Source organism: Dendropsophus ebraccatus, chromosome 11, assembly GCF_027789765.1.
Source record: "Dendropsophus ebraccatus isolate aDenEbr1 chromosome 11, aDenEbr1.pat, whole genome shotgun sequence".
Taxonomy (NCBI): Eukaryota; Metazoa; Chordata; class Amphibia; order Anura; family Hylidae; genus Dendropsophus; species Dendropsophus ebraccatus.
The window spans coordinates 99,753,181-99,781,058 of NC_091464.1; the positions used below are offsets into that span (position 1 = coordinate 99,753,181).

At 47.2% G+C, this 27,878-nt stretch overlaps 1 protein-coding gene across 3 annotated transcripts in view; it reads left to right on the forward strand.

Moving 5' to 3' along the window:
- The window catches only part of CD2 (CD2 molecule), a 126,983-nt gene that overhangs the window by 41,263 nt on the left and 57,842 nt on the right, over positions 1-27,878 (forward strand). For all 3 annotated transcript variants that reach the window (XM_069944673.1, XM_069944674.1, XM_069944675.1), the window contains exons 2-3: positions 16,935-17,246; positions 17,932-18,165. In XM_069944673.1, the coding sequence (XP_069800774.1) occupies positions 16,935-17,246; positions 17,932-18,165 (546 nt within the window). The remainder of the gene's footprint in view (positions 1-16,934; positions 17,247-17,931; positions 18,166-27,878) is intronic.

The window sequence follows — 27,878 nt, forward strand, 5'->3', positions numbered from 1 at the left end:
CCTGTGGGACAGGTGGTAGGAGGAGAGCAGGCTCAGGCCTATGTGTGTCCTGTAAGACAGGTGGTAGGAGGAGGGCAGGCTCAGGCCTATGTGTGTCCTGTAGGACAGGTGGTAGGAGGAGAGCAGGCTCAGGCCTATGTGTGTCCTGTAGGACAGGTGGTAGGAGGAGAGCAGGCTCAGGTCTATGTGTGTCCTTCTGTAGGACAGGTAGTAGGAGGAGAGCAGGCTCAGGCCTATGTGTGTCCTTCTGTAGGACAGGTAGTAGGAGGAGAGCAGGCTCAGGCCTATGTGTGTCCTGTAGGACAGGTGGTAGGAGGAGAGCAGGCTCAGGCCTATGTGTGTCCTGTAGGACAGGTGGTAGGAGGAGAGCAGGCTCAGGCCTATGTGTGTCCTGTAGGACAGGTGGTAGGTGAGCAGGCTCAGGCCTATGTGTGTCCTGTAGGACAGGTGGTAGGAGGAGAGCAGGCTCAGGACTATGTGTGTCCTGTAGGACAGGTGGTGGGAGGAGAGCAGGCTCAGGCCTATCTGTGTCCTGTAGGACAGGTGGTAGGTGAGCAGGCTCAGGCCTATGTGTGTCCTGTAGGACAGGTGGTAGGAGGAGAGCAGGGAACAGGCCTATGTGTGTCCTGTAGGACAGGTGGTAGGAGGAGAGCAGGCTCAGGCCTATGTGTGTCCTGTAGGACAGGTGGTAGGAGGAGAGCAGGCTCGGGCCTATGTGTGTCCTGTAGGACAGGTAGTAGGAGGAGAGCAGGCTCAGGCCTATGTGTGTCCTTCTGTAGGACAGGTGGTAGGAGGAGAGCAGGGAACAGGCCTATGTGTGTCCTGTGGGACAGGTGGTAGGAGGAGAGCAGGCTCAGGCCTATGTGTGTCCTGTAGGACAGGTGGTAGGAGGAGAGCAGGCTCAGGCCTATGTGTGTCCTGTAGGACAGGTGGTAGGAGGAGAGCAGGCTCAGGCCTATGTGTGTCCTGAAGGACAGGTGGTAGGAGGAGAGCAGGCTCAGGCCTATGTGTGTCCTTCTGTAGGACAGGTGGTAGGAGGAGAGCAGGCTCAGGCCTATTTGTGTCCTTCTGTAGGACAGGTGGTAGGAGGAGAGCAGGCTCAGGCCTATGTGTGTCCTGTAGGACAGGTGGTAGGAGGAGAGCAGGCTCAGGCCTATGTGTGTCCTGTAGGACAGGTGGTAGGATAGGAGCAAGCTCAGGCCTATGTGTTTCCTGTAGGACAGGTGGTAGTAGGATAGGAGCAGGCTCAGGCCTATGTGTGTCCTGTAGGACAGGTGGTAGGAGGAGAGCAGGCTCGGGCCTATGTGTGTCCTTCTGTAGGACAGGTGGTAGGAGGAGAGCAGGCTCAGGCCTATGTGTGTCCTTCTGTAGGACAGGTGGTAGGAGGAGAGCAGGCTCGGGCCTATGTGTGTCCTGTAGGACAGGTGGTAGGAGGAGAGCAGGCTCGGGCCTATGTGTGTCCTGTAGGACAGGTGGTAGGATAGGAGCAAGCTCAGGCCTATGTGTTTCCTGTAGGACAGGTGGTAGTAGGATAGGAGCAGGCTCAGGCCTATGTGTGTCCTGTAGGACAGGTGGTAGGAGGAGAGCAGGCTCAGGCCTATGTGTGTCCTTCTGTAGGACAGGTGGTAGGAGGAGAGCAGGCTCAGGCCTATGTGTGTCCTGTGGGACAGGTGGTAGGAGGAGAGCAGGCTCGGGCCTATGTGTGTCCTGTAGGACAGGTGGTAGGTGAGCAGGCTCAGGCCTATGTGTGTCCTGTAGGACAGGTGGTAGGAGGAGAGCAGGCTCCGGCCTATGTGTGTCCTGTAGGACAGGTGGTAGGAGGAGAGCAGGCTCAGGCCTATGTGTGTCCTGTAGGACAGGTGGTAGGAGGAGAGCAGGCTCAGGCCTATGTGTGTCCTTCTGTAGGACAGGTGGTAGGAGGAGAGCAGGCTCGGGCCTATGTGTGTCCTGTAGGACAGGTGGTAGGAGGAGAGCAGGCTCAGGCCTATGTGTGTCCTGTAGGACAGGTGGTAGGTGAGTAGGCTCGGGCCTATGTGTGTCCTGTAGGACAGGTGGTAGGAGGAGGGCAGGCTCAGGCCTATGTGTGTCCTTCTGTAGGACAGGTGGTAGGAGGAGAGCAGGCTCGGGCCTATGTGTGTCCTGTAGGACAGGTGGTAGGAGGAGAGCAGGCTCAGGCCTATGTGTGTCCTGTAGGACAGGTGGTAGGAGGAGAGCAGGCTGGGCCTATGTGTGTTTCTCTGCTCTCCTTCCAATAATTCTTCTTTTCCCCATGGTCGTGTGGAGAGGGAGAGTTTTTTGTATTTGTATTTTGTTTTCTATCCTGCTCTGTTGTGTACAGAGCAAAGATTTTATTTCTCTTATGGAAGCAGCCGCCATCTTAGTGATCGCTCAGCTTCTATGCTCTGGTCAGTAAGTATTATGGCGCCATCTCAGTGATCGCTCAGCTTCTATGCTCTGGTCAGTAAGTATTATGGCGCCATCCGCTGCCGGGCTGCACGTGGCTGCTAACCATGGCGCTGCTCAGTCAGGACGCCGCTTCCTGGTGTCTGTCCTCACTCTTCAGAGAGGTAAGTCCTAGTCATACGGCCTCTTCTGTGAGGAGCTGTATGGTGCCTGTGTGGGCTCTCTGCCTGGAAGCCTGACCTGTATTGCAGGAGGCCTGTGTGCAGGCTAATGAATAGAAATTTCATGAGATTTATAATAGTTTACAATTTATTTATTTTTATTTTTTTGCCTATGCGAGCTCTGTGAGACAGTTCCGCTATGTGATCATGTGGTCTGGATCCTGCTATGTAATAATACAGTGACAGCTATGGATCTGCTATATGTGAATGCTGCCTTAGATAAGAGCTGTTAGTTGTGCGGTTACTGAGCTGTTTGTGCACCTGGTTGCTGGTTGTGTATTGATTGCACCTGGTATCTTTCTTACACTGGCACTGCTTTTTCTTGTTGCATTGAAACTATGAAACTGCATTGTGTGTACACAAACCTAGATTTGCTAGGTGTGTATTGGTGCCACCTGATGCGTGATTCATTACACCTGAATGTGATTCCTGGCTCTAGTACTGCGATTGAAGGATGCAGTGAAGCTGTGAGACTGCAGTGTGTGAACACAAGCCCAGAGTTGCTAGGTGAATATTGATTCCTTGCTCTAGCACTGCTGTGGAAAGATGCATTGTGTGAACACAAGCCTAGAGTTGCTATTTATTGCACCTTAATGTCATCTATAGCTTTTGTATGATGCAGTGAAGTTTTGAGACTGCATTGTATGAACACAACCCTAAAGTTCCTATTGTGTATTGAGTGCATCTGGGGTCTTTTCTACAATTTCCTAAACAAAAAGGCTTACTACTGTTTAATCAATATAAATCACTTTATTATCTCAAATAACAATAAAATCGCAACATGGAGTAAAATTCATGCACACAAGAAGTACTGTCTAAATATACAAAAATAATATAGATACAACAGTGTACCCATAAGATGTAAAGGTATCCACTACTGATGTGAACACTGCCTATAGGATGGTATAGGCTTTGGTGCTCTGTATTGCACTGAATGTCTCCTGCTATTGCACTGAACCCAGATATATGAAAGTATCTAAACAGTAATGAGAACGTTCTCCTAACAATAAATACACTAACTGGGAAAGAAAGACAGTACCTGATATAACTGTGTGCTGCCACCTCTAACGCACGTTTCGCGTACCGCTCGTTCACAGAGGAGTCGTGTGCATGAGGAGAGGAGTCGTGTACACTCCTTGTGTGCATGAATTTTACTCCATGTTGCGATTTTATTGTTATTTGAGATAATAAAGTGATTTATATTGATTAAACAGTAGTAAGCCTTTTTGTTTAGGAAATTGTTGATAGTGACCCAGGCAGGTCAGGTGGTCTTTTTAGGATATATGAGGTCTTTTCTAGCACGATTACTGATATTTAATGTTGCATTGAAGCTATGAAACAGCATTGTGTGTACACACGCCTAGAGGTGCTACATGTATTGTACTGCTATTTTTAAAAAAATAAGTAAAATGAAGATATTGCAGGGTATGATCACAACTTTAGAGTTTCTAGTTGTGTACCGAGTATACCTGGTGGCTGTCTTACATTAGTTCTGCTATTGAAACAATGATCCATTAAAACAATGAGGCTGCATTGTGTGAACACAGCCTTAGGGTACAAACACACACAGCAGATACGCAGCAGATTTGATACTGTGTTCAGTTATTTAGATCTAATCTGCTGCGTATCTGCTGCGTATCGCAGCAGTAAATACGCAGCGTATAAGCCGTGTGTGTTTGCACCCTGAAGGGCCTATTACACGGGTCGTTTAGAGGAGCAAACGAGCGATCTCAGCGCTCGTTTGCTCCTCGTTCCCCGCTCGCTGCAGCCGCTATTCAACGCGGGAGAGGCGGCGGGGAGCTGCGGGGGGGCTGCTCGGAGGATCGCTGATCGTCCGGGCAGCCCATAGGATATAGCAGCGTCTGCTGCCGACACTCCTATTCAACGGAGCGACGGCAGCAGATCGCTGCTATATCAGTCGCTTGAACGATGTCGGCTGATCGTTGCACTCTATTCCACGGGACGATTATCGTTTCGTGGAATAGGGCCTTTAGAATTGCTAGTTGTGTATCAGCCGCTCTGAGGTATCTGGCTTTCTTGCACTACACAGCAGTCTGTTGCCTCTTTACCTGGTGCAGGTTTATTATCATTTTATCTCACTTAATGCAGGAATCTAATGTCTAAAGTTTCAGGGTGAGGAAACCTATGGGAAAGCTCAGTCACTTATGTGTGTATCCTGCAAGAGTCCAGATGGCAGTGGAATTTATTTTTGTTTGTAGATTGTATCTTCATTGTAACCCATTACAGAAGATGCTATAGTGCTTACTTCTGAGTATGTGTCACTCCACATTTGGCTTCCCGGTCCGTGGCCCCTCCACAGTTGGCTGGCTGGTCCGTGGCCCCTCCACAGTTGGCTGCCTGATCCGTGGCCCCTCCACAGTTGGCTGCCTGATCCGTGGCCCCTCCACAGTTGGCTGCCTGGTCCGTGGCCCCTCCACAGTTGGCTGCCTGGTCCGTGGCCCCTCCACAGTTGGCTGCCTGATCCGTGGCCCCTCCACAGTTGGCTGCCCGGTCCGTGGCCCCTCCACGCTTGGAGAGGAGCATTAGACTTTGCCAGAGATGGATGTTCTTTCTAATAAAACTCTTATGTACCATGAGAATCCACCTGAATGGATTGGGGACACTCTGAGGAAGGACTTTTCCTTACAGAAAGGTACAATCTCTGCCCCAGTCTGAAAGGGAGAAGGAAATCCTCCCTTGTTCCCCATTCTATAGAAGTTTCCAGCATGGAAGGTACTGGAAGAAATTATGGATCCATCACTAAAAGGGATCATCCATCTCAGAGGTCTTGTGGATGTGGACAAAGAAGCTTGTGACTAAAGCTTCTCTGGCAGCAACCGTGGGTTTACCTTATGATGCCATATTCTCGACAGTTTCCGATCCAAAGAAGGTAAGTTGTTGGTGAACGTCCATAGATCTACAGTTCTAAGCAAAGAAGGTTCCATAGGGAGAACATATGCTTTGTGCTCCCCCTCCTAAAGGAGACTAACCATGCTAGTTGTGAGAGACCCATATCTACATGTACCTGGCTACAGAAAAGACTGCATACACCTGCATGTACCTGGCTACAGAGAAGACTGCATACACCTGCATGTACCTGGCTACAGAGAAGACTGCATACACCTGCATGTACCTGGCTACAGAGAAGACTGCATACACCTGCATGTACCTGGCTACAGAGAAGACTGCATACACCTGGCTACAGAGAAGACTGCACACACCTGCATGTACCTGGCTACAGAGAAGACTGTATACACCTGCATATTCCTTTGCATCTTTCTGAAATCACCTCCGCTCCCTTTACATTCACTAAGGTTACCTGCCGGGCCTGGGATGACATATATCTATCCTAAGGGAAGCAGATGGGACACTCTTCTATGTTATGTCGGCTGTAGTCACCATCTGGAGAGAATCCAAGATCACCATTGTCTACTTCCTGCACGAGTGATTGTTAATTGTCAAAAACTTACAGTACTATATTTTCACCTACCAGTAACCATTCCTGGGTCAGGATTCCTAGAACTCCCCAATTGGTGTCCCTTCACCCAATGATGATTGTCAGGTCTCATGACGTCTGCAAGCAACGAATTGAATAGGTAGGTTGGCGTATGTATCCCCTTGCAGCAGATGCTGTCAGTATGGGACCAAAGAATAAACAGCCTACATTGGTGTCACGGGGTTCTTCTCCAGTATCACACAATCAACAGAGCGAGCTATGGATGAACAGCCCCAGGAACCTTTATTAGATACCAGCTGAAAGGTCCATACAAAACTCCACCATACAGGGGATTCAAAATGTCCAATAACACAGGAAACGTCCAACAACAGCAAATATCCCAACTGACCGAGGTCCCAGTCCTTCTCCTCTGGATCAGTATGACAGCTCTTGATGCTTCCTCTCTTTGGGGAGCTGGCCTAAGCATCAGCCTCCCACAAAGGATCTACCACCCTCTGGTCCCTCAGCTTCCTTTCTTATATCCAGGAGTTGGCAGACGTCTTCCCTGGTTTCCAGGCCCCCCAGATCTGGGACTGGAGCCTCAGCAATCAGGACACCACAGGGGGTGATCTCCAGCATTTGGAGAGCAGAGAGGTCATGAATGGACAGGCAGGAAATGTCAGCGGGGGTCCATCAGGAGATATGGACACCTCTATCCTGCAGATGGTCAATGAGCTAATTCTACCTGTAGATATCAGAGCTCCAGACAGGACAGGGAATACACAACATGGTGGGGAGCACAAGATTCTCCTAAAATTAGTAATAATAAGGCCATAACAAAAAATTATGCACCCATCTGCACCCCAAACCATCACAACCGGGTTATGGTTTATACCCACAGATAAAAGGGCCTCAACATTTTCTTCAGTCAGTGGCAGACCAATCTCGCCCTCAAAGTGGGTGGAGGCAACCACCGATCTATCTAACAAAGGGTGAGACAGGCGAAGAAGACTTTGTTCCTAACAGAAGTGGCTGACATCCAACATGTGAGAGATGAGAGCGGTAAGTGAGCTCCAGTCCACTTCAGCACATCAATCTATGGGGAAGCTATCGGAGTAAGAGCCAGAACACATCTACAGTGGTGCATATCCATCTATGGGGAAGCTATCGGAGTAAGTAACACATCTACAGTGGTGCATATCCATCTATGGGGAAACTATCGGAGTAAGTAACACATCTACAGTGGTGCATATCCATCTATGGGGAAGCTATCGGAGTAAGTAACACATCTACAGTGATGCATATCCATCTATGGGGAAGCTATCGGAGTAAGTAACACATCTACAGTGATGCATATCCATCTATGGGGAAGCTATCGGAGTAAGTAACACATCTACAGTGGTGCATATCCATCTATGGGGAAGCTATCGGAGTAAGTAACACATCTACAGTGATGCATATCCATCTATGGGGAAGCTATCGGAGTAAGTAACACATCTACAGTGATGCATATCCATCTAAGGGGAAGCTATCGGAGTAAGTAACACATCTACAGTGGTGCATATCCATCTATGGGGAAGCTATCGGAGTAAGATCCAGAACACATCTACAGTGGTGCATATCCATCTATGGGGAAGCTATCGGAGTAAGTAACACATCTACAGTGATGCATATCTATCTATGGGGAAGCTATCGGAGTAAGTAACACATCTACAGTGATGCATATCCATCTATGGGGAAGCTATCGGAGTAAGAGCCAGAACCCATCTACAGTGGTGCATATCCATCCATGGGGAAGCTAGCGGAGTAAGTAACACATCTACAGTGATGCATATCCATCTATGGGGAAGCTATCGGAGTAAGTAACACATCTACAGTGGTGCATATCCATCCATGGGGAAGCTATCGGAGTAAGTAACACATCTACAGTGATGCATATCCATCTATGGGGAAGCTATCGGGTAAGAGCCAGAACACATCTACAGTGGTGCATATCCATCTATGTGGAAGCTATCGGAGTAAGTAACACATCTACAGTGGTGCATATCCATCTATGGGGAAGCTATCGGAGTAAGTAACACATCTACAGTGGTGCATATCCATCTATGGGGAAGCTATCGGAGTAAGATCCAGAACACATCTACAGTGGTGCATATATATCTATGAGGAAGCTATCGGAGTAAGAGCCAGAACCCATCTACAGTGGTGCATATCCATCCATGGGGAAGCTATCGGAGTAAGAGCCAGAACCCATCTACAGTGGTGCATATCCATCCATGGGGAAGCTATCAGAGTAAGATCCAGAACACATCTACAGTGGTGCATATATATCTATGGGGAAGCTATCGGAGTAAGAGCCAGAACCCATCTACAGTGGTGCATATCCATCCATGGGGAAGCTATCGGAGTAAGAGCCAGAACCCATCTACAGTGGTGCATATCCATCTATGGGGAAGCTATCAGAGTAAGATCCAGAACATATCTACAGTGATGCATATCCATCTATGGGGAAGCTATCGGAGTAAGTAACACATCTACAGTGGTGCATATCCATTTATGGGGAAGCTATCGGAGTAAGTAACACATCTACAGTGGTGCATATCCATCTATGGGGAAGCTATCGGAGTAAGATCCAGAACACATCTACAGTGGTGCATATCCATCTATGGGGAAGCTATCGGAGTAAGCTCAAGAATGCATCTACAGTGGTGCACATCCATCTATGGGGAAGCTATCGGAGTAAGAGCCAGAACACATCTACAGTGGTGCATATATCCATCTATGGGGAAGCTATCGGGTAAGAGCCAGAACACATCTACAGTGGTGCATATCCATCCATGGGGAAGCTATCGGAGTAAGCTCAAGAATGCATCTACAGTGGTGCACATCCATCTATGGGGAAGCTATCGGAGTAAGTAACACATCTACAGTGGTGCATATCCATCTATGGGGAAGCTATCGGGTAAGAGCCAGAACACATCTACAGTGGTGCATATCCATCCATGGGGAAGCTATCGGAGTAAGATTCCTCACCTACTGCCCCATGAGGACAGATTGTGTCTGGCCAATCACCAGATATTATGGCGACCCTTAGGTGGACCTAATGGCCATTTCGGATAAATAGGATAGACATTAGGAACCACTGAACCATATCTTGTTATCCTTCAGGACTTTGTCTTTTACCCTTAAGGTTCCTACCTTATCCAACATTACTCAGCAGATTGAGTTACCTGTTTTTGCCTAAATTCCTCCAATAAGGAAGCTTTACAACCACACTCTCTGGTTGTGGGCGGAGCCTTTAGCCTGCGCTCTCTGGTTATGGGCGGAGCCTTTAGCCTGCGCTCTCTGGTTGCGGGCGGAGCCTTGAGCCTGCACTCTCTGGATGTGGGCGGAGCCTTTAGCCTGCGCTCTCTGGTTGTGGGCGGAGCCTTGAGCCTGCACTCTCTGGATGTGGGCGGAGCCTTGAGCCTGCATGCTCTGGTTGTGGGCGAAGCCTTGGACCTGTGCGCTCTGGTTGTGGGCGGAGCCTTGAGAGTTTATTTAGTGAGAACCAGAGAAGTCAGAAGATTTTCTGTATCTTTTCAGGAAGGAACAGTGATTGGAGTCCTCAAAAGCCACTTTATCCAGATGGATACGCAAACTCTGTGTGTTACCAAGAGGTGAGAGTCCAAGTACCTGAATCCATTACGGCCCTTACCACAAGGGCAATGTCTACATCCTGGGTGGAGGAGATGTGCCTTCTCATTGATCAGTTATGCAGAACTGCATTTTGGTCTTCTTATACTTTTGGACATTAGAACCTCTGGGCAACCAATCTTGGTAAAGCGGTTCTCATGGCTGCTGTATGATTCTCCCCCCTTTATGTGATCTTGCTATATCCCCATTATGTGCTGCTGCTTAGGACGTAAGGGAAAGGGGAATTTTATACTCACCGTAAATTCTCTTTCCTGTAGTCCGAAGCAGCAGCACAAACAAACCCTCCCTATAAAAGTTTATGCAGCATACCTTGAGTGTTTTGGGTTATGTTTTCCTAGATCGTTAGAGGTACACAAGGAGGCTAGAGGTCAGCATAGGGCCTTATAGGCGGGGCAATTAACTCTTTATTGCTGGTTACCATCTGTCCTATCATTGCAGGAAGATAGAATCTTCCCCATTATGTGCTGCTGCTTTGGACTACAGGAAAGAGAATTTACGGTGAGTATAAAATTCTCATATATATATATATATATATATATATATATATAACTGCAGTCTGTGGATGGATGCCTAGCCTTGGTAACCCTTGTCTTATGTCGTTATACTCGCCACAGAGTTAGACTTTGACTCACAGGGGCCACCCTGGTGTTTCCCTATTTAGGTCCTAAAGCTCGCTACAGAGTGAGGACCTGAGGGACTACGTATCAGGGTGGTTTGGTGCTCTCCCCACTAGGAGGCACCCCTTGGCAATGGGCTTCCTTCTCTGGAGAGAGGGATATCTGGCTATTCCCGTGTTTTGAGACTCGTAACTGAGGCTCCACGGACTCCTGTTTTGCATATATATATATAATATGGTATGCTGGGCTGTATGTATATATATAATGGTATGCTGGGCTGTATGTATGTATATATATAATGGTATGCTGGGCTGTATGTATATATAATGGTATGCTGGGCTGTATGTATATATATAATGGTATGCTGGGCTGTATATATATATATGATGGTATGCTGGGCTGTATATATATAATGGTATGCTGGGCTGTATATATATAATGGTATGTTGGGCTATATATATACAGTGGTACCTTGGTTTAAGAGTAACTTGGTTTGAGCGTTCTGGTATAAGAGCTCACAGTTTTTCAAAATTGTGACTTGGTTTAAGAGCATTGTTTTGGTTTAAGAGCTCCCTGTACTGGGTGGGAGGGCGAGTTGGTGAGGGGCATATTCTGTATTGCAGGGTTTACAGCACTGTACTCTGACCCCTGAAGTCTCCCTCACCTTCCAAATCATAGCAGATACACTTCAGGCTTGGGCTTGCATCAGGGGACAGGACTGGGGAGGTAATCTCGCCATAGCTGTAACCCGTCTTCTCGGACAGAAAGTGCTGCTAAGTTGTGCTCACATCTGTCCTGCTCATTCCTTCAGTCTCCCTGCAGTCTCTGTCAGTCCTAATGTGTCCATGCTGAACCCACCCCTTTCCCCATTGCTGTCATGTGACCACACAAACCTCTGACAGCAGCCCTGCTTCTCTATTCTAGCCTGTTGTACTACACTACTGCATTATGGGGATCTGCAGTTCCATCCTCTATCTATAAACTGCTGCTGTGTTTCAGGTTTATGCCCTTATTATACATTATACTCCACATGCTGATTACTATACTGTATAGTTACTATTAATCTATATCATAAAAATCAAAGTCTGTCTGTCTGTCCTTCTGTCTGTCTGTCTGTCTGTCCGTCCCCGCCAGATGTACAGGAGGGGAGGGGGAGGGGAAAGAGAGGCGCCCCATAGAGATGAATGGGAAAATCTCCTCACTGCACACACAGGTAATATAATTAGCTGCAGCAGACACGGCAGTTGGAGCCTTAGCAACCAATAGGATTACTGCTTTCATTTTCACAGGGAGCAATGGTTGCTAGGGAAGCTGCCTCACAACATCCACAGTAATAACTGGTAGACCCCCAACTCCATCTATACAGTACAGGTATACAGGACCCCCTACTCCATCTATACAGTACATGTATACAGGACCCCCTACTCCATCCATACTGTACATGTATACAGGACCCCCTACTCCATCTATACAGTACATGTATATACAGGACCCCCTACTCCATCTATACAGTACATGTATATACAGGGCCCCCTACTCCATCCATACAGTACATGTATATACAGGGCCCCCTACTCCATCCATACAGTACATGTATATACAGGGCCCCCTACTCCATCCATACAGTACATGTATACAGGACCCCCTACTCCATCTATACAGTACATGTATATACAGAACCCCCTACTCCATCTATACAGTACATATATACAGGGCCCCCTACTCCATCTATACAGTACATGTATATACAGGGCCCCCTACTCCATCTATACAGTACATGTATACACAGGACCCCCTACGCCAACTATACAGTACATGTATACAGGACCCCCTACGCCAACTATACAGTACATGTATACAGGACCCCCTACTCCATCTATACAGTACATGTATACAGGACCACCTACTCCATCTATACAGTGTATATATATATATATATATATATATATACAGGACCCCCTACTCCATCTATACAGTACATGTATATACAGGACCCCCTACTCCATCTATACAGTACATGTATACAGGACCCCCTACTCCATCTATACAGTACATGTATACAGGACCCTCTACTCCATCTATACAGTACATGTATATACAGGACCCCCTACTCCATCTATACAGTACATGTATATACAGGACCCCCTACTCCATCTATACAGTACATGTATATACAGGGCCCCCTACTCCATCTATACAGTACATGTATATACAGGGCCCCCTACTCCATCCATACAGTACATGTATATACAGGGCCCCCTACTCCATCCATACAGTACATGTATATACAGGGCCCCCTACTCCATCCATACAGTACATGTATATACAGGGCCCCCTACTCCATCTATACAGTACATGTATATACAGGACCCTCTACTCCATCTATACAGTACATGTATATACAGGGCCCCCTACTCCATCTATACAGTACATGTATATACAGGGCCCCCTACTCCATCTATACAGTACATGTATATACAGGGCTCCCTACTCCATCCATACAGTACATGTATATACAGGGCCCCCTACTCAATCTATACAGTACATGTATACACAGGACCCCCTACGCCAACTATACAGTACATGTATACAGGACCCCCTACTCCATCTATACAGTACATGTATACAGGACCCCCTACTCCATCTATACAGTGTGTATATATGTATATATATATATATATATATATATATATATATATATATACAGGACCCCCTACTCCATCTATACAGTACGTGTATATACAGGGCCCCCTACTCCATCTATACAGTACATGTATATACAGGACCCCCTACTCCATCCATACAGTACATGTATATACAGGACCCCCTACTCCATCTATACAGTACATGTATACATGACCCCCTACTCCATCTATACAGTACATGTATATACAGGGCCCCCTACTCCATCTATACAGTACATGTATATACAGGACCCCCTACTCCATCTATACAGTACATGTATACAGGGCCCCCTACTCCATCTATACAGTACATGTATATACAGGACCCCCTACTCCATCCATACAGTACATGTATATACAGGGCCCCCTACTCCATCCATACAGTACATGTATATACAGGGCCCCCTACTCCATCCATACAGTACATGTATACACAGGACCCCCTACGCCAACTATACAGTACATGTATACAGGACCCCCTACGCCAACTATACAGTACATGTATACAGGACCCCCTACTCCATCTATACAGTACATGTATATACAGGACCCCCTACTCCATCCATACAGTACATGTATATACAGGAGCCCCTACTCCATCTATACAGTACATGTGTATACAGGGCACTACAGGTGTACCAAACTGTGACTGGGTAACACCGCCACACCAGACCTGACCAATACCGCTATACTGTGCTGGATAACACCGTCATACCAGACCTGACCAATACCGCCATACTGTGACTGGATAACACCGCCATACCAGACCTGACCAATACCGCCATACTGTGACTGGATAACACCGCCATACCAGACCTGACCAATACCGCCATACTGTGACTGGATAACACCGCCATACCAGACCTGACCAATACCGCCATACTGTGACTGGATAAGACTGCCACACCAGACCTGACCAATACCGGCAAACTGTGACTGGGTAACACCACCACACCAGACCTGACCAATACCGCCATACTGTGACTGGATAACACCATCATATCAGACCTGACCAATACTGCCATACTGTGACTGGATAACACTGCCATACCAGACCTGACCAATACCACCATACTGTGACTGGATAACACCATCATATCAGACCTGACCAATACCGCCATACTGTGACTGGATAACACCGCCATACCAGACCTGACCAATACCACCATACCGTGACTGGATAACATCGCCATACCAGACCTGACTAATACCACCATACCGTGACTGGATCACACCGCCACACCAGACCTGACCAATACCGCCATACCGTGACTGGATAACAATGCCACACCAGACCTGACCAATACCGCCGTACTGTGACTGGATAACACCGCCACACCAGACCTGACCAATACCGACACACTGTGACTGAATAACACTGCCATACGGATAAATACAACCCTGCACGTATACAGGACACTACAGGTATACAGGACCCCAAAACTATACACTACAGGTATACAGGACCTCAAAACTAGACACTACAGGTATACAGGACCTACACCAACTCTATAATACAGGTATACAGCACCTTCACCAACTCTATACTACAAGTATACAGGACCCCAAAGCTATATACTACAGGTATACAGGAACTCCACCAGCTATATACTACAGGTGTATAGGACCCCAAACTATACACTACAGGTATACAGGACCTCCACCAACTCTATACTATAGGTATACAGGACCCCCGAACTGTATACTACAGGTATACAAGACCTCCACCAATTATACACTACAGGTATCCAGGACCCTCAAACTATAAACTACAGGTATACAAGACCTCCACCAACTGTACATTACAGGTATACAGCACCAACTATATACTACAGATATACAGAACCCCCGAACTATACAGTACAGGTATACAGGACCTTCACCAACTGTACACTGCAGGTATACAGGACCTCCCTCAACTATACACTACAGGTATACAGCCCCCCCCCAACTACACACTACAGGTATACAGGACCCCCCCACCTACACACTATAGGTATACAGCCCCCCTTAACTATGCACTACAGATATGCGAGACCCCTAAAAACTATACATTGTGGGTATACAGAACCACTCCAACTATGCACTACAGGTATACGCTAATTCCACTGATTAACTCAGATAAAACAATACCTTTAGCTTGGGCACCTTAGAACAAATCTAATTAACACACTGACAATTTATACCCGGGCAGCGCCGGGTACATTTTCTAGTATCACATATTCAGCTGTTTATAATAGTTAGTTTCATCTGTTCTACATGTTATTCAGAATATAAAATCATTATTTTTGGGGTGTGGAACCAATTGCCTGCATTTACATGATTTCTTATGGGAAAATTTGCTTTGGTTTAAGAGTGGATTTGGATTACAAGCACCGTCCCGGAACGAATTATGCTCGTAATCCAAGGCACCACTGTATATATATATATATATATATATATATATATATATATATATATATATATATATATATATATATATATATATATATATTGGTATGCTGGCCTGTATTATATATATATATATATATATATATATATATATATATATATATATATAATGGCTTGTGCATATTTTATGTATTCTGTCCCTGTTTTCATTGTGGCTAGCACTCGTGCTGTGTAAGACCCATGTGAACCAAATTAGCAGGAAGCACCTGTGTACATAAGGGGAGGATCTCCTAGTATTCTCCCATTCTACCTGCAGAGGAATGGAGAGAGGTAAGAGCTTGTTCACACTTGTGTTGCTTGGCGTCCACTTTTTCCGTCTTTGGCGTCTGGGGGGGCCCTTTAGGGTCTGGTCCTGTGACAATGGGGTTGCAGGGCCATTCCGTGGCCCCCCTTCTCTGCTTGTGCACGCTTTGCGGGGATTGTGGTCGCTGACCGGCACAGTGATGTTTTTTGGTTAGGGACTCATGTGTATCAGAAGACCTGCACGTGGTACATGAGGCAATATGGTTTGGCCAAATTATATACTAACTTCTGATGTTGGTTTTAAATGTAGCTGAATAAGCTTTTGTGTCAGCCATGGGTGCGATGTGCAGCCATTTCTGTCTTTTTGGCTTGTGCATATATATATAATGGTATGCTGGGCTGTATGTATATATATATATTGGTATGCTGGGCTGTGTATATATATATATATATATATATATATATATATATATATATATATATATATATATATATATATATATATATAAAATGGTATGCTGGGCTGTATATATAAAATGGTATGCTGGGCTGTATATATAATGGTATGCTGGGCTGTATATATATAATGGTATGCTGGGCTGTATATATAATGGTATGCTGGGCTGTATATATAAAATGGTATGCTGGGCTGTATATATAAAATGGTATGCTGGGCTGTATATATAATGGTATGCTGGGCTGTATATATAAAATGGTATGCTGGGCTGTATATATAATGGTATGCTGGGCTGTATATATATAATGGTATGCTGGGCTGTATGTATATATTTATAATGGTATGCTGGGCTGTATGTATATATAATGGTATGCTGGGCTGTATATATATAATGGTATGCTGGGCTGTATGTATATATTTATAATGGTATGCTGGGCTGTATGTATATATAATGGTATGCTGGGCTGTATATATATAATGGTATGCTGGGCTGTATATATATTGTACATCACAGAAAGCGGGAGAAACTCGCCTGTTCTCTTTCTACCATGTTTTTCTGGGACTTTGGGTTGTTGTAAGTAAATAATTGGTGCGGCTTATTTGTGGGGTTATTATAGGAATATAGTGGGGTGCACCATATATATATATATATATATATATATATATATATATATATTTATATTCTTTGAGTTTTGTTCTAATATAGGTTCTGTATGTTTCTTGCAGGGACCATAGGAGTGAGAAGTGAAGAGTTCTATACGGCCCCCAACCAGACAGTTTTACTCAGGGTCCCAACGTGTGCGGTGCAGCCATCTGACACCATAGTGTGGGAAAGACACGATAAGGAGAACGTCCGACTGGCCAGATGGAAGGAAAAGCCCTCATACTACAGTGACTGTGACCAGGGACTGTGCGTCCTCTACCAGAACGGCTCCCTGTCCCTCCAACAACCAGAGGGGAAGAAACATTACACCATGACCGTCCACACAAGCAGAGGAGATCACAAGTGCAACCAGACCACCACCCTGATTGTGGAAGGTACCGGGCAAGAGATCACTGTACTGTGGGGAGTATAATGTGCAGAGGAGATCACTGTACTGTGGGGCATATATTGTGAATAGGAGGTCACTGTACTGTGGGGCGTATAATGTGAAGGGGGATCACTGTACTGTGGGGTGTATAATGTGGATGGAGATCACTGTACTGTGGGGCATATAATGTGGATAGGAGATCACTGTACTGTGGGGTGTATAATGTAGATGGATATCACTGTACTGTGGGGTGTATAATGTAGATGGATATCACTGTACTGTGGAGTGTATAATGTGCAGAGGAGATCACTGTACTGTGGAGTGTATAATGTGCAGAGGAGATCACTGTACTGTGGAGTGTATAATGTGCAGAGGAGATCACTGTACTGTGGAGTGTATAATGTGCAGAGGAGATCACTGTACTGTGGAGTGTATAATGTGCAGAGGAGATCACTGTACTGTGGAGTGTATAATGTGCAGAGGAGATCACTGTACTCTGGGGTGTATAATGTGGAGGGGGATCACTGTACTGTGGTGTGTATAATGTAGATGAATATCACTGTACTGTGGGGGATATAATGTGGATAGGAGATCACTGTACTGTTGGCATATGTTGTAGATACTGTACTGTGGGGGGATTGCAGTGTTTGGTGCAGGCCTATTACATGCACTTGTCTTCCTCTTTGTTATAGACCTGTTGGAGGCGCCGATCCTCAAGCACAGCTGCAGCAGTAAAGGCGCCTCCCTGACCTGCAGCAGCTCCGGCTCCAGCATCTCCCTCCTCTCCCTGTCCTGGAGCAGAGGATCAAAAAACACAAGTGAGAGGTCAATCCAGAGCAATATAAACCTGGCCAAGGCGGATGTCACCTGCACCGTCCGGAACAGAGTGAGTGACAGCACCAGCACCATGACAGTCAACTGCGCAGGTAGGAATGAGACCCAATCTCTTTATACTAAGAATAACGTCCAGTGATCTCGGCCACCCAGCTCCCTGCCCCATAAGCCTGTGGTGAAGGAGTTTCCTCGGTGGGTCCTGATCCCCACATTCCCAGGCCCCAGCGATGGATGGGGGGGGCCCAGGGATGCTTGATGATACTTGGGCAGGTGTCGCGGCACTGTCACAGAGCGGGTGTTCCCCTGTGATTCAGAGAACCTGTAGCTCAGTACTAGGCTCTTTCTATGCCTGCAGTTTGCACTCCCACCACTTGGTGTCACTGTCTGATGATACACCACTGAGTCAGACAGAGAATGGGGGGGGGCGCAGTCAGACAGAGAATAGGGGGGGGGGGGCACAGTCACACAGAATGGGGGGGGCGCAGTCAGACAGAGAATGGGGGGGGCGCAGTCAGACAGAGAATGGGGGGGCACAGTCAGACAGAGAATGGGGGGGGCACAGTCAGACAGAATGAGGGAGGGGGGCAGTAAGACAGAGAATGGGGGGGGGGCGCAGTCAGACAGAGAATGGGGGGGGCGCAGTCAGACAGAGAATGGGGGGGTGCAGTCAGAGAATGGGGGGGGGGGCACAGTCAGACAGAGAATGGGGGGGGGCGCAGTCAGACACAGAATGGGGGGGGGTACAGTCAGACAGAGAATGGGGTGGGGGGGCGCACTCAGACAGAAAATGGGGTGGCACAGTCAGACAGAATGAGGGAGGGGGGCGCAGTCAGACAGAGAATGGGGGGGGCGCAGTCAGACAGAGAATGGGGGGGGGCGCAGTCAGACAGAGAATGGGGGGGGGCGCAGTCAGACAGAGAATGGGGGGGGGGGCGCAGTCAGACAGAGAATGGGGGGGGGGGCGCAGTCAGACAGAGAATGGGGGGGCACAGTCAGACAGAATGGGGGGGGGCGCAGTCAGACAGAGAATGGGGGGCAGTCAGACAGAATGGGGGGGGGGCGCAGTCAGACAGAGAATGGGGGGGCGCAGTCAGACAGAGAATGGGGGGGGCGCAGTCAGACAGAGAATGGGGGGGCGCAGTCAGACAGAGAATGGGGGGGGCGCAGTCAGACAATGGGGGGGGGCGCAGTCAGACAGAGAATGGGGAGGGGGCGCAGTCTGACAGAATAGGGGGGGGCGCAGTCAGACAGAGAATGGGGGGGGGCGCAGTCAGACAGAGAATGGGGGGGGGCGCAGTCAGACAGAGAATGGGGGGGGCACAGTCAGACAGAGAATGGGGGGGCACAGTCAGACAGAATAGGGGGGGCGCAGTCAGACAGAATAGGGGGGGGGGCAGTCAGACAGAGAATGGGGGGGGCACAGTCAGACAGAATAGGGGGGGGCAGTCAGACAGAGAATGGGGGGGCACAGTCAGACAGAGAATGGGGAGGGGGCGCAGTCAGACAGAGAATGGGGGGGGCGCAGTCAGACAGAGAATGGGGGGGGCGCAGTCAGACAGAGAATGGGGGGGGCGCAGTCAGACAGAGAATGGGGGGGGCGCAGTCAGACAGAGAATGGGGGGGCACAGTCAGACAGAGAATGGGGGGGCGCAGTCAGACAGAGAATGGGGGGGGGCGCAGTCAGACAGAGAATGGGGGGGCGCAGTCAGACAGAGAATGGGGGGGCGCAGTCAGACAGAGAATGGGGGGGCGCAGTCAGACACAGAATGGGGGGGCGCAGTCAGACAGAGAATGGGGGGGGCGCAGTCTGACAGAGAATGGGGGGGCGCAGTCTGACAGAGAATGGGGGGGGCGCAGTCAGACAGAGAATGGGGGGGGCGCAGTCAGACAGAGAATGGGGGGGCGCAGTCAGACAGAGAATGGGGGGGGCGCAGTCTGACAGAATAGGGGGGGGCGCAGTCAGACAGAGAATGGGGGGGGGCGCAGTAAGACAGAGAATGGGGGGGGTGCAGTCTGAAAGAGAATGGGGGGGGCGCAGTCACACAGAGAATGGGGGGGGCGCAGTAAGACAGAGAATGGGGGGGCACAGTCAGACACAGAATGGGGGGGCACAGTCAGACACAGAATGGGGGGGCACAGTCTGACAGAGAATGGGGGGGGGCGCAGTCAGACAGAGAATGGGGGGGGCGCATTCAGACAGAATGGGGGGGGGCCGCAGACAGAATGGGGGGGCGCAGTCAGACAGAGAATGGGGGGGCACAGTCAGACAGAGAATGGGGGGGCGCAGTCAGAGAATGGGGGGGCGCAGTCAGAGAATGGGGGGGCGCAGTCAGAGAATGGGGGGGGCGCAGTCAGACAGAGAATGGGGGGGGCGCAGTCAGACAGAGAATGGGGGGGGCGCAGTCAGACAGAGAATGGGGGGGAGCACAGTCAGACAGAGAATGGGGGGGCACAGTCAGACAGAGAATGGGGGGGGCGCAGTCAGACAGAGAATGGGGGGGGCACAGTCAGACAGAGAATGGGGAGGGGGCGCAGTCAGACAGAGAATGGGGGGGCGCAGTCAGACAGAGAATGGGGGGGCGCAGTCAGAGAATGGGGGGGGCGCAGTCAGACAGAGAATGGGGGGGGCGCAGTCAGACAGAGAATGGGGGGGCCGCAGTCAGACAGAGAATGGGGAGGGGGCGCAGTCAGACAGAGAATGGGGAGGGGGCGCAGTCAGACAGAGAATGGGGGGGGGCGCAGTCAGACAGAGAATGGGGGGGCGCAGTCAGAGAATGGGGGGGGCGCAGTCAGACAGAGAATGGGGGGGGCGCAGTCAGACAGAGAATGGGGGGGCCGCAGTCAGACAGAGAATGGGGGGCACAGTCAGACAGAGAATGGGGGGGGCACAGTCAGACAGAGAAGGGGGGGGCACAGTCAGACAGAGAAGGGGGGGCACAGTCAGACAGAGAAGGGGGGGCACAGTCAGACAGAGAAGGGGGGGCACAGTAAGACAGAATGGGGGGCAGTCAGACAGAGAATGGGGGGCAGTCAGAGAATGGGGGGGCGCAGTCAGACAGAGAAGGGGGGGGCAGTCAGACAGAGAATGGGGGGGGCGCAGTCAGACAGAGAATGGGGGGGAGCAGTCAGACAGAGAATGGGGGGGCACAGTCAGACAGAGAATGGGGGGGCACAGTCAGACAGAGAATGTGGGGGGGGCACAGTCAGACAGAGAATGTGGGGGGGGCACAGTCAGACAGAGAATGGGGGGGGGGCACAGTCAGACAGAAAATTGGGGGGCACAGTCAGACAGAGAATGGGGGGCAGTCAGACAGAATGGGGGGCAGTCAGACAGAATGGGGGGCAGTCAGACAGAATGGGGGGCAGTCAGACAGACAGAGAATGGGGGGGCGCAGTCAGACAGACGTTTCTTCTCGAGACAGATGGTCACAAATGGGGTTAAGGAAGGGGTGAAGTGAGGGAGCGCCAGGGAAGGAATATAAATAGCAGCCTGTTTAGGCTACCCTCCCCAACCCTGCGGACACCGCTCTGACAACTCAGACAGGGAGGCAGAGGAAAGCCGGGCATTGTGGGAACTGTAAATATTCCTATAGTAACCCATTCCTGGTATACTCACCCAGGCTGCGACTAAAGTCAGGAACACAACCGGAGAGAATGCCAACACTCCGCCTTGTCCGAGCAGAGAGCCAGCGTGGGATCCAGTAGATCCCCTGCAGAGGAATGGGGGAGTAGGATTGTTCTCCTGCAGAGGAATGGGGGAGTAGGGTGGTTCCCTTGCAGAGTAATGGGAGAGGAGGATGGTTCCCCTGCAGAGGAATGGGGGAGGAGGATGGTTCCCCTGCAGAGGAATGGGGGAGGAGGATGGTTCCCCTGCAGAGGAATGGGAGAGGAGGATGGTTCCCCTGCAGAGGAATGGGGGAGTAGGATGGTTCCCCTGCAGAGGAATGGGGGAGTAGGATGGTTCCCCTGCAGAGGAATGGGGGAGTAGGGTGGTTCCCTTGCAGAGTAATGGGAGAGGAGGATGGTTCCCCTGCAGAGGAATGGGGGAGGAGGATGGTTCCCCTGCAGAGGAATGGGGGAGGAGGATGGTTCCCCTGCAGAGGAATGGGAGAGTAGGATGGTTCCCCTGCAGAGGAATGGGGGAGGAGGATGGTTCCCCTGCAGAGGAATGGGGGGGGAGGATGGTTTCCCTGCAGAGGAATGGGGGAGGAGGATGGTTCCCCTGCAGAGGAATGGGGGAGGAGGATGGTTTCCCTGCAGAGGAATGGGGGAGTAGGATGGTTCCCCTGCAGAGGAATGGGGGAGTAGGATGGTTCCCCTGCAGAGGAATGGGGGAGTAGGATGGTTTCCCTGCAGAGGAATGGGGGAGTAGGATGGTTCCCCTGCAGAGGAATGCAGTGACTGACGCCGTTAGTGAGAGTACATCGGCTTTAACCGCTCTTTGCTCCACTGCGGAGGGTCTGGACAACTGAAGGACTTCCTGAATATGGATCTGTAGACGTTGGTCACCCCAGACAAGGTTAATAGGTCGCCCCACCTGAGGTTTTACCTACATAATGTCGAGGTGCCTTCCCAAAGAAGGCCTACTGTTGTTGGCTGTCTCCTAATTAAGTTGGAGAATGGGTCCGGATCCCCTCTCCCACACCATGCACTTAGAATGAAGACACAGACAACGTATCTTGCAAACAAGTCTGGTGTAAATGGGCCCAGTTTTATTATGGTAATCACATTTTATAGACAGATAAAATATAGGGTGGTAACAAATGCTAATAAGACATAGATGAGGCGGTGCTAGTGATTTAGATATTCAGTCATGCGCAATAGCATCTATATTAGTATTCATTATTATTATTCAAAAAGGTTAGAACAATACATTCTGTGCAGTGATACTTTCACATTATTCCCACTGTAACAGACAGGCAGCTTTCCTCTGAGAACGGCCTTGAACACTGATAAACATGTCTCTGAGGGAAATAGTTCTTGAGACAAAACATTCTTAGGTAAGCAATGTTCCAACTATCTCTGAGAACCCACCTTTGTTTATACAGAAAAAACCAATGGATATGAATGTAAAATGCAAAGTCATACACTATATACGTCATCAACTTCAAAAAACGAATAACTACGGATATATTTTGACAGATAAATTGTTTACATAAGGATGTTGATACATACATAAGGATGCTAAAAAACATTTGTTATCTGCTTATGAGAATTATAGAATAACATTTATTATCTGCTGGGAACAGGTTCAGTCACATAGGAGAGTTCCATAATCTCGAGACCAGCTGTATATCCTTGAACAAGTTCAGTGAAAGTTCCATGAGAAAAAGTCTTATTGTTTCTTTCAAACTTTGGATGGAAAAGGATTTATTTTTCTTTCAAACTTTGGATGGATTAACTCATTCCTCTCATTTCCCCCCTTTTTGGCGATGATGAAGAAATCTGGGTCCTGGACAGGATTAAATCCCAATATGTACCCTAAACACTCTCTAACCGCGGGTTGTCAGGGTGCGGATGCTTCTGGGTCCAACACCATCACCTAGAGCCACATGGGCATATCCTCCTCCAAGAGATTTCCTTATCATAACGCCAATCTAGAAGGAAAAGAAACAAACATCATTACTTATAGAGTATAAGATTTAGTCTTTGTAACTTGCTGACAACAACAGCATAATCCTTTGATTACACAATAGACCAATAAAAGAAACATCATGATCTGACACATCCCCCCTTGAGTAGCAGTCAGAAAATCAAGCACCACAGTGTGCTGGTTAAGTTGCCTCTGCACTGCTACTGAGGTGTTGAGTATATCCAGTATGTCAAATATCTGATCATCTAAGTAGTCTGTGGCTTCAACTAATTTGTCCCAAGTTTGCATCACCATAAGATACAGAAATAAAGTACTAAAAAATTTGTTGAAAGTTATAGATGGCGGAACAAACTTACAGCAGATGAGGTAGGTAGGTCTGCAATAACCGAAAGAAAATACTAAACAATGGGTGAGTCTGTACAGTATACATAAATATACAGCTTAGTTACAACAAAACAAATAAAAGCTTATTATCAATACCCAAAATAACATATATATATGACAAATACCTCTCCGGATTTTATCAAAATAACCAAACCTTATTGTCTTATCACTGTATATAACAGATGTGACTCTATAACAAGGACTTTACCACTTCGGTATCATGTGGGGATTGGAAAGTCACAACAACTAACTTTAAAGAGTTTCTAAAAAAGGAAAGTTTAGATGTGAGCAAATCTTATCTCATGGCAAAATTAAAATAATAAGTTGATTGACACATAAACCAGAAACAGCATAACAGGTAAATGCAATAAAATCTCCACAATGTGACCTACTATGTAACCACTAGATTCACTTATAATAACCAGATAGTGAATTCACAATCTTCAGTACGGGATTCTCAAAATTTCCACTTCTTTTTAGTCTTTTTACTTCATTTTGTACCTAGAAAACATCTTTATGATTAGATCCCACAGGTCTAATGACTGGTCACATGGTCACATCTCTTCCTGTACATAATCATATAGTATAATACATAGACCAATAATATGAAGTAACTTGGCTCTTATTACCGATATAATATTTGGATCCTACTGAATTGTCTCTTGTCTGACTGAGATCATCACATATTACACATAAGATAACCACCATAGAAATAAAAGCAAAGTGTAAACGATACATCACCTAAGGTTTCAAAGCCTTTTTATGAGAATAATATATATCATATGATCCTTTTTGTAATAGTAGCATTGGTATGGATCCTTTATCCTTAAACCCATCTTTTGACTGACAGGCCTCTTTACAGACACTTGGACTCTTGGCCTCAGTTATATCGCTTCTTTTAAGGCCACTAGTATCACCTCAGACATTGGCTTTGTCGTCTCCCATAGCTTTGTCTGACCTGTAAAGAAGACACCAATACAGACAAGGACATACCTATATAGGCCACCTGTAAGGACATACCTATATAGGCCACCTGTAAGGACACACCTATATAGGCCACCTGTAAGGACACACCTATATGGACCACCTGTGGCAGGTGGATGACGTCCACTTACATTCCCTGAAACAGGCAGGAAGATGACAGACTATGCAGACAGGCACTGTATTACTTACAGTAGGTTATGACAGGTGTAGATAATACAGCCGTACACAACCCTCTCTGCTATATTTGTTGTCCCCTGGGCCGCCCAATGTGAGGATACTACATCACATTACACATGGCTTCCTTCTGCTGGTTTTGTCAGATCACTTACAGTGGGATACAAGGCTGTCGGCAAATAGTTATTGGATGCCATCTTTACCCAGTACCTCTTCTCCATCCGCTGGTCTCACAGCTTGTTGCTGATTGTCTCTGGAAAAGACTTAAAAACAAACAGATCCACATCTCCTCCTCCACCTGTACACTATGTACGGTTACCTCAGGAAGAGACCGGAAACATCTCCCCATTCCCTTGTACGCTTTGTACAGTTACCTTGGCAAGAGCACAGAAACCACCGCATCACCAGCTTCATCCATCACCCTTTTTGGCATCAGGGTTTGTCTGCGTGAACGTTGCGTCAGCCGCTCTATGGCAGCTTTTCTTCACATTACACAGTTTTTGGGTTTTTTTCTTTTTTTTTCAAGTGTTTTTGGTAAGCCCAGGGACCAAACAAATCTCTAATTTGCCAATTAACCCATAATGGTGGGCTTCATATAGACATCTGCACAGTTACCTCCAACCATCCTACATGTCTCAGTGATTGTCCTCACCTCCAGCTTATGGCAGGAGCGGTTTCTGCAGTGGAACGTCACTCTGCATGGCGGTCACCATATATCCTTGCGTCTTGTGTCATCCATCTTTGAAAAGTCTGAGATAATCTACAATGAAAACTTTTAAACTTTCATTAATATTTGAGCTTTCAATTACATTTTCATCTTTCACAATTTAAAATATCAAAATTGGCTACTCCATCAAAATGGGCTGCTCCCATTTCCATACACAAAATATATATATATTGGGGGCATAAGGAGTGCAGACTGGAGCTATGGATATGGGTTTGGCTTTACTAGGGATAAAACAATACATATATATTCATGAGCTAGTCTGCCATAATCATCACAAAACTGTTAACCCTAAAAATAAAAACATTAAAAAAATAATCAAACTCTGTACACTCGTCCCATATTAAACTTCTTTTGATAAAAAAATTAAATAAATCAGCTGAAATGAATATTCCTTCAATCCGCTGCTCTTATCAGTAAACAGAACACTCTGTAACCTCACTTCACTTCTAACCTTGAGCAGTGAAATCATAGATACAAGAGTTAAAACTTCTTGGAAGTTTTTTTTTTTTTTTCTAACATCCTTGAAGTTACAGAAGATATCAGCGCTGTGCTCTTATGCACCAGACTGTAACCTTGGACAGTGGCACACATACTTATTACTTAGTAGGAAAAAACCAAGTTGCGTAGAACTTATTAGGATAGATGTGTACACATATATACACATATATATATATAAACACTTGTTCAATAAAGTTACATAGAAATATATATTACAGTAGTAAGTTACTACTCCTTAGAAATATATATATTTTACTGTAGTGAACTACTTCTTTTTTGAAATATCATACGTTGAGGACACACACTTAAAGAAAATCTGCTTACAATATATATATTGGGATATATATATATACCTACAACATACTTTTTCTCTCTGACTCCTCCTACTGACACTTCCGTATAACAATCTTATACACTAATAGGTCTACTAGACCTGGCTCCTTCAAACAGTCTCATTGCTTTTCCTTCCTACAAACCTTTGTCTAACTTTCTTCACCATCAGGTAATAATATTCATTAATAAATGTGCAAAACAGTTGTTAGACTCTATCGGAGAGTCCTGTGCCCGCCCCCTCAGTGACACTAAGCAGTATGGGCGGAGGACAGAAATGCCAGGAGTTAAAATGGCCACCGGACTAGATAACCGGATATAGGGGTGTTGGCTTAGGGCGTGGTTTTGAGACGTCACAATTATAATACAGACGTGGATGATATGGGGAGTGGTTGGCTTTCCGTCGCCATCTTTGAGGGCTGATTACAGAAAAGTGGCGTACACAAATAAGTACATGTTTTATGATCGGGACAACAGAAAATGATCAACATTTTGTAACACGTAACATACTTCCAAAGCGGAACACCAGCTTAGTAAGACTGGCTGAAATACAACAGTATATAATGTAGGAGCGTACATTACATTACACTACACTAACAGCTCTGATTCTTTTTTTTCTAATGCTGCTTGCATGTGATCTGCAGCCCTCAGAGCTGGTTGATGGCCTTGTACAAAACATAACAAATAACACACATTATGTACTTTGTATGCTGCTTCACTACGCAGCATTAATTAACCCCTTCAGCTCTCTCAGTACTGTATCTAGCAATGAGCTGGACTGTTCTCCTTGTCTGAGTACGTGGCTTTGTACTTAGACACTTACATGGCAATGTACACTATTTGAGGTTAGGCTGCCCACCTCCACAAAGGCATTGGTCTTCCAATCAGGTAAGGGGCACTTTAAATCAAAGTAACTACTTCAACAGCCGACCAAGGGTAAGATTCCTGCAGAACAAAGGGTCTATACGCCACCATTGGAGGTAGGTTGGCTTTTCGCAGGATCTGGGGTTTGTATACAGATATAAACTGGGTACAATGGTGTAACATAATGATGTGGCTTGGGTCTGCCACACAAACTACAATATTCTGTCTTATCTAGATATTGCTGGTAACCG